An 8,464-nucleotide genomic window follows, 5' to 3' on the forward strand; every position below is an offset into this window, starting at 1 on the left:
GAAGAAAACACTCAGAAGGAAGGGAAGGGAACACAAACACTGAAAATTTCAAAGGTTGTCTGTGTAGAACTCTCTGAGTCTAAGAGAGAGAATCAGGGAACGTCGGAAGTTATAAAGAAGCAGATTTCATGACAATATAGGAAAGAATTTAAGTCCACTGTCCACAATGGAATAGACTGGCTCAAGGGTTAGTGGGTGGTCAGCCATTTGTGGCAGAGGGAAGTCTAGTATCTGATGACTAGAAAGTTGGGGAGAGGGAAAGAGGGATTAAACTTAATTGATCTCCACTGCCTTCCAATTCTGGATAATTAGTTGGGAGGGGTGCAGCCAGTTACCTTCCTGATTGTGACTAGCGTGCTAGAGACAGGTAGCTAATGGCCTGGGATTAAACATTTGCCAAAGCTAACCCACTGAAGTTGAGCAAACCTAAAATCCTGTAAGGGAGGATGGAGAAAGTTTAGATCTCCACAGCCCTCCTCTTTACAGAGGCAGACCAGAATAATGAAAAAAGCTATAGCTCTGGATTCATACAGATCTGGGTTCAAATTGAGTTCACCCGCTCGCTATATGATCCAGGACAAATGCTGTTTAAGCTCGTTGAGTCTCAGTTTTCTCATCTGTGAAATAAATATGACAAACGTGTCTTCTGAGGTAGCTTCTTGAAGAGTATGTGAGCTACTGCCTATAAAGTAATAGAATTTCTGGTACCTTGTGATCCAATAAATAGCTCCAGTGGGTCTAATGATGATTTCTTTGCTCTGTCTCCCCCAGCGAGTGGCATTAAGCCTTGAAGATGATGGACTGCCCTGAGGATGGGACCACTCCCTTCGTGCCTCACGGAATTCAGTCCCATGCACTACACCCTGGATGGTGTATGCCTGGATGGAAGGGTTTCTGTACATGAGTCTGTGTGTCTGTGTGTGTGTGTGCGTGTGTAATTTTTTTTAATTTATATTGCGGAAAGGTAACCACAAAGTTATGATGAACTGCAAACATCCAAAGGATGTGAGAGTTTTTATATGTATAATGTTTTATACACTTTTTAACTGGTTGCACTACCCATGAGGAATTCATGGAATAGCTACTGCTGAGTGACTAACGTGATGTACATAACCAAATGGGGCCGATGGTACAGTAGCTTACTCATCGTTTAAAAATTATATTTACAGAGGGTATTTGGTTTTGGGGGGCTTTTTTAGGTTTCAGAGGTTTTTTTTTTGTAAATAGAATGATTATGCTTTGTGGCTATCCATCAACATAAGTAAAACGAAGAAAACACTTCAACTCCCTCTCCCATTTAGATTATTTATTAACATATTTCAAAAATAAGATTAGTTCTATAAGTAATTTAGAGAGGTGAGAGTATTTATTTTTGGTATGATTGGCCTACCACCCAGACTCTGTGTGCATTTATGTTTATGTGTGTATGTGAGTGAGAAAGAAAAATCTGTAGAGAAGAGGCACACCTATGGCTGTTGTTCAGATACATAAAGATAAATATATTTTAAAACAGTCCACAAGAAGGGTTATCTGTAGTTTTCAGAGAAGCCTTTGGAAATTTGGATCAGAAAAGAGATACCATGGTTTGTGCAAACATGCAGTGGGGAGAGGTAGATCTTTTCTGCCTCTGACTGTTCTTGGGATTCCAATCAGTCAGCAGAAGGCCCTCGGCTCACCCGTGGCTACTGTGGTTCTCTTCTGTGGCTAAAGCCAGTGTACAGACTTCACACAGTACCCAAAGTTCCCGCGAGCTCAGGTGAGAACATGCCTGAACCTTGGCTACTCCTTGTTTTAAAGTTCAGCATTTCAAGTAACTTCATTTTCTTTTAGGACACTTGGGTTGAATTCACTGTTTCCTCTGAAGCACACTGAGGGTGCCATCCTTACTTACAGAGAGCTAAATGGAGATGTTTCTCGAACAGCCCAAGTTTACTGTTGGGACTGGCTCAGGCACTGACCTCTGAGTATGCCATGGGTTGAGGATGAGGATGGAGGAACAGGTTTTGTTACATCTCTATTTCTCCCTTCCCCTTTCTCTCTACCATTTCCTTGAGGTGGAGAAAACAATTTAAAGTGATACATAGGTTTGTTGCCATCATGTGTTCACATAGATGAAACTAATATTTGGCTTAAATCAGAAAAAGTGGCGAAACCTAAAGTCCTGTTTGCGGGGGAAACGGCGTACACAATACTACAGTATATTGGATATATATGTTCACACAGGGATTTGGTTTACTGCTTTGTAAATAAAAGGAGAAACTCTGGGTATATGTATAGATTTTTTTTTTCATTGTGGACACTTACTTTGCTTTTCCTGGGCCTTGGGGGAGGCAGGGAGAAGTGCACTTTTCTTTTTGTGGGGTCTACCATTGAAGAGATAATCCTGCAGTCCCAGAAGGAATTCAGTCCCCGTTGGCTCTTATCCAAGGTGTGGTCTTAACTCTGCTGTTCTGCCACTTCACTCCCACTGGACAACCAGGGACAAGGTGTGACATGGAAGTGTTTGGTTTAAGTAGGAGCAGAGGACATGTATCTAACCTTAACATACCTGGAACTTGACACTTTTAAGCAAATTCCTCCCCTTCTACTCCCCAGCTGCCCCCAACTCTGTGAAGCTTGGATGTCTCACCAGCTTGATACCCTCTGAATTTCCAGGCAGACATTCTGGGGTTCTGTCACCCTGTTCCTAGGACCTTTCTCTACATCACTCTTGGTCTCCTGTCTTCTGAGAAAATAACTGTATTCTGGAGCCTGGGCACTAAGCTTTGCATAAGCAAGCAGTTTCTTCATGATATACATGTGTTGATAGTCCTGAAACATTCATTGAGAGGGTATATGCAATTGATCTAGAATGACCAAAACCAAACAATTTTAAGAACAGGTGGCCAACTCCTATAGAGCTTAATCACTTACTACTATTCTTTCAAGAATGGAAAGTAAAATTATTTTTGACTGAAGAAAAATCATGAAAGTGAAAAGCACTGAAATTTACACAAAACAAGCAACTTTTTCTGTAACCTGCCTCCAAAGAAATAGAATTTCCTGGGGAAATGATAATAGTGACTAATGCATAGTTTCTAAACTTTTAGTCAGATCCTGTCCTTCACAGAAAAAAATAATGAATAGGGTCAGGATGATTCAGCTTGAGATCTCAAAATGATGATGAAACACAACTTTCAGAGAGACATCCATGTTTCCTGAATATGCTACAACTGCAGTTTGGAAGAGACAGTTACGGAAGCAACCTACAAAAAACTGTGGAATACTCATGTGTTGGATGGCAGTAAATGAGATGAAATCTGAGGAGTCAGGTTCATTCTTCTCTATTCTTGGATGCGTTTTGAGGTACAGTTGCACTTCTGTGGCCTTTTGCCCCTGCGTCATCATATACCTACAGCCAATAATGGATCACAGAGTCATTGGACTACAGAGCTGGAAGGAAGCTTAGAGATAAGGCCTGAAGGGCAGAAAATTTATCAGACATTTATTTATATGTGTAAAAGAAACTAGTCCCAGCCCTTTTCCTCGCTTTCCTTTTCCAGGAGACTACTTTGGGCTGCCCGAACATTGTATCAAACCTGCTACCTATCTTATGGCCTATCTTTCTGGTGGAATTTTGAAAGCACTGGCAGAAATAACCTTCCAGAAATGAGGAAAACTAAAATTTTATTTATTTACTCTTGATAGCATGATTACATATAAAACAGGTTGAGGTAAACTGTAACCTCAGAATGAGATCGTATTTAAATGTATAGCAATAAGTACTTTTCATCCCTCCAATTCTGTGTGATTGCAATATGTATATTCATCCACTGAAACTATTTGCTAGGTACCAACTAAGTGCCAGGTACTGCGGATATACAGGTCAGTCAAACACTTTCTGTCCTGACAGAACTCACAGAAGCAATTAGAGGAAGACATGTGGAAACAAAAAAAAAGGAATAGATATTTTGGGGGGTACTATTAGTTTACAAAGGTGTAAGAATGGGGTCAAGAAAGGCATTGTAGGAAAAGTGGCCCTAAGCTAAGTCTTAGAAATTAAGTAGGGGTGTCCAAGCTGCTTCAGGCAGAGGACACACTGAGCTAAGACACAGAAGCATGAAACAGCATGGGCATCTTAAGGAACCGCATGTAATTCATTGTAATGAGCAAAAGGCTCAAGGGAGACTTAGCAAGAAACGAGGCTGGATGGAAAGACAGGTTCAATGTAAGCACTTTATAGAATACTTCTATTTATTTTCTGATTCAATTAATGAAACATTTCTTGGTCATTTACTGTGTATAAAGCACCAAGTGCATCATGGAAAATTGATCAGAATGTGTTGCCAGCACTTTGCAGACATGACAGTCTTCACTCTCAAGCTTTCCTGTGGCCAAAGGGAAACAGTGACCGCTTTTCATAAATTTGAGTTGAAGTTTTTTGATACGGTCAATGAAGACTTGATAGAAGGGCAGTGGGATTTTCACAGAAGGATTCCATGTTGTCAAGAGCCTCTGGGATTTTCTCAACGGTGAAAAAGAAAACTGGAAATTTTGAAGACGTGGGGTCTGCAGAGGGGACCCCAAGCACTGCCCAGTGGGGTGCTAGGGGGAATGGGGAGAGAGCACAGGAATGTGAGCCTCTCTATGCCACTCCCTCACACCTGCTATACACTCATCATTTTACAAGATATAAATGAGTTATCAGTTAAATGCTTCAGAGTAAATAATTTCTTTTCCTGGCAATGCATGAAGATAGAGTATCAGAATCTTCTCACACTATTTTTAGGGTATTGGGGATTTTCAGGATATGGAGAACTTAGAGGTGGAGGAATTACAGCTTCAAATTTTCAGTTAATATAAGAAATCAGGAAGCTTTATTCATTCAGGCTATGCACCATGTACATAGTCAAGAATCAGCAGAAATCCTCTGCATTTGCAAACACTTTGTGCTATAAAGAGTAATTTTAAAAAGCCACCTGTATATGTATATATATATTTAAAGACGTGAAGGTTTTGATACTTTTTTACAAAAATTACAAGAGAAAACAAATATCTGTGCAAACCATGTGTTTTAAAATAGCATTTTGTTCTATACAAGCTGTTGTTGATGTGGGGTGAGCTACTGGTTTGCAAACTCCATCACGTTGTACACAAATGAACTTTCCTTGTTTGTCTTCCTCTGAACACCCCCAAGTGACCATATTTGATGTAACAGGCATGTTAGAATGTTGGGTCACACTAACCATTTACGCTTTTTTGTCTTGTCCTTCTGAGTTCTGTTAGCTTCTGTACTCAGTCCCCTTTGCAGTCTGGTTTCTCTTCCAGAGGCAAAGGGTGGTGTGCTGCATCTCACTAATTGTACCAACATCATCTTGGTGAACTAAAAACCAAATGTGGACATTTGTAAAATCAGTGCACTGTTTCTAGAGAGAGATTAAATTCATTTTTTTAAAATATGAAAGTACTGTGATGCTTTAACGAGGGGGGGAGTGAATGATATTGTGAGATAAGGACTGTCAATATTATCATTCCCATTTTAGAGATGAGAAATATGAGTGAAGAAACTTCCCAGAGTCAATAGTTATGTTTAGTGCCCCCAAAGTACGTGTAGCACATATGGTATTCTCTGCCTCGATTTTCCTTTTCTGCCTCTTCATCTGGCTAACTAACTCCTATTTGTCCTTGAGTACTTTCCTTAGGAAGCCTTCTCTATTCTCTCAGACTCAGACCTAACTCATAGGGTTAGGTGATTCTGTGCTTCCACAACAAATTTTTCCATTCGTATCCCAATATTTCTGCTCTGCCTCTAACTCCCATGCCGATGAGGTTGCTTTTACCAAGGTCACCCAGGACTTCCTTGATTATAAACCTTGTAAATATTTTCAGCCCTTATCTTCCTTGACCTGGAAGCAGTATGTAACACTGTTGCCACTCCTGTCTTGAAATACTCTTATTTTGGCTTACATTGACACCATACTCCTGGTTTTTCCCCTACCTCTCTGGCTACATCTTAATCTCCTTGCCTACGAGTTTCATACTTCTAATCTTTCCATTTTCCAATCCAGTCTACAACCAGCCAGAGTGATCCTTCTAGAATGCAATAGGTCATGTCACCACCACCTCTTTCCACTTTCCTGCCTAAAGCCCGTCATCCATTTTCCTTCCATTTAAATCCAGTAGCCTTGGGTTTTAGCCCAAACTCCTTAATATGGGTTGCAAGGCCCTTCATGATTAGTCTTCTACCCCTTCTCCAACCTCATTATTATATTCACAACCTTATTCTGTATTCAAACCACACAGTTCTGGGCCTTCTGTCTGGAACATTTTCTTCAGAAAGACTTCCCTTAGACCCCCTAGACTGGATTAGGAGCCACTCCATGTGCTTCCATAGTATTCTGCGCTTCCCCTATTTGTAAATTTTATCCCTACATTATAATTGCTTGTATGTTCCTTGATTGCCTCCTCTGTAAGCTCGATAAAGGTATATCTTGTTCACCACTGTATTCCCAGCACATGACACATAGTAGATGCTCATTAAATTATGCTAACTTCAGGCACATCAGACACATAGACCATGCTTTTTCAGCTATACTATGTGGCCTCATACCCCAAAACCTGAAATCACCTTATAGCCTGATTGGAGTCGGGTGTCCTTTTTTTTTTTTTTTTTTTTTTTTGCGGTACGCGGGCCTCTCATCGTTGTGGCCTCTCCCGTTGCGGAGCACAGGCTCAGCGGCCATGGCTCACGGGCCCAGCCGCTCTGCGGCATGTGGGATCTTCCCGGACCGGGGCACGAACCCGTGTCCCCTGCATCGGCAGGCGGACTCTCAACCACTGCGCCACCAGGGAAGCCCAAGTTGGGTGTCCTTTAAATTTTCTCAGCACTTTTGATATTTGCCATATCTGCAGATGCCCAGATTCATCAATTACATTATAATTTTTTATAATTTCACTCTTGGAAAATAACCTTGTGGTAATTACCCAATGTCTCTAAATACTTAACTCCAACTACCACCTCAAGATTGTCATGAGGATTCGAAGAACAAGCACTTGTTAACAGACTCAGCCTAGGGGTTGACATTTATTAGGTGCCTAATACACGGTGGATCCCTTCTCTTTTTTATACAAGTCCCTTGTTATCACCCACATCCACTGTTTTTTTTTTAATAAGATGCCTTATAGTAATTTACAGTTTACAAAGTATTTTCCAATTTCCAAGACATTGTTTCTTATCCTTGCAACAGTTCTGCCAGATGTATGACATTATTATGCTCATTTTAAAGATAAGAAACCTGAGGTCCAAAAAATTCAATCAGTTCACCTTTGGTCACAGTGAATCACTGTCACACAAGGGATTATTTTAATACAAATCTCCAGTGACTTTTTCCCCCCATCACACCCACTCTACACTCTGCTACCAATTCTTTTTCTGGGAGAAAAGTAGTAATGGCAAGACTGGGAATGAGAAGAGACCACTAGCCCAAATACAGAATAGTGTACTTACAGGCGCCAAGAATGATGCCATTTCGGCATTGTCTCTAGATCCAACTCCATTTTCCCCTCTGGCTGGAATTTAGATGAACTACAGCAGGCTTCTACTAATTAGGAGTTTTGTTGCCCTTGGCCTAAGCAAGGAGGAAAATTTTTCCATAGCCAGAAAGCCTTCACAGAGGTCAACCACTTTGGCCTGAAAAGACAAGAGCCTCTTGGGCTGTAATTCTCAATCCTGACTCAACTGGAGAGCTCTGCAAAACAAAACAAAACAACGATACCGACACACAGGTCCACTGTAGGAGATTTTGGTTGAATTGGTTTGGGGTAGGGCCCAAGCACCAGTATTTTTTTAGGTGCTCCAAGGCGATCCGATTGCGCAGGCCGGGCCGAGAATCACTGCTGGGTAAGCTGTGCTGGGGAGTGGGAGATCAAATATTCAACTTAAGTCCTATTCACAGCACCTCATCTAGAGACCCGTGAGGTAGAAAGGGAAAGGAAGAAATAAAAGGTAGAAAGAGATAAAATGCGGGATAAGTGCGGCCGAGTTAGCTGCAGGGAAATGAAAAGCTCCACTGCGGATTCAGGGAAAGCGTGGCTGAGAAGGATTTCTAGAACTGATCGTTAAACAGGCAGAGTTCAGTCGGAGCGTACGTTCATTCACCGTGGTACGCTGCGTCCTCCCTTGAGGTCTCCCTTTAACCCTATTTTACTGATGAGACGACCTAGGTCCAGAGACGGTGAAGGGCCTTTTCCGACCCACACAGTCGGGTGTCCCAAATGGAGGTGGAGCCTGGGGGGACGCAGGATTCCGGGTGTTAAGCCCGAGGTCAGGCAACGCGACCTCCAGACCCCCGCCCCCCGCCGCGGGGCCCAGAAGTCCACGGACGGCTTCCGGTCTCAAGCCCAGGAGAAGGCAGGTCGACCAGCCTCAGGCCCTTCACGCCTCGGGCTGAGCCGGCAGGGCTGCACAGACCCCGCCTCCGGGGAA

At 42.2% G+C, this 8,464-nt stretch overlaps 1 protein-coding gene and 1 long non-coding RNA gene across 8 annotated transcripts in view; one reads left to right on the plus strand and one right to left on the minus strand.

Moving 5' to 3' along the window:
- Nucleotides 1-2,268, plus strand: part of LRP8 (LDL receptor related protein 8) — a 78,523-nt gene extending 76,255 nt beyond the window's left edge. For 4 of the 6 annotated variants that reach the window (XM_029230073.1, XM_029230074.1, XM_029230070.1 and 1 more), the window contains one exon: nt 772-2,268. In XM_029230073.1, the coding sequence (XP_029085906.1) occupies nt 772-810 (39 nt within the window). In that variant the 3' untranslated portion in view covers nt 811-2,268. The remainder of the gene's footprint in view (nt 1-771) is intronic. The other 2 variants (XM_029230072.1, XM_029230075.1) reach the window with 2 other exon arrangements.
- An 848-nt stretch (nt 2,269-3,116) lies between these two features.
- On the minus strand, nt 3,117-8,463 carry LOC114898200. Of its 2 annotated transcripts, XR_003794297.1 has the most exons (4): nt 8,128-8,463; nt 7,487-7,727; nt 5,226-5,362; nt 3,117-4,584 (listed from the first exon to the last, which is right to left on the minus strand). It is a non-coding gene; the product is annotated as an uncharacterized LOC114898200 (long non-coding RNA). The 2 variants fall into 2 exon arrangements; XR_003794296.1 differs by having other exon boundaries at nt 7,487-8,463.
- Nucleotide 8,464: the final 1 nt, after the last annotated feature.

This window comes from Monodon monoceros, unplaced genomic scaffold (assembly GCF_005190385.1).
Source record: "Monodon monoceros isolate NGI ecotype Baffin Bay Population unplaced genomic scaffold, NGI_Narwhal_1 Super_Scaffold_18, whole genome shotgun sequence".
Lineage (NCBI taxonomy): Eukaryota > Metazoa > Chordata > Mammalia > Artiodactyla > Monodontidae > Monodon > Monodon monoceros.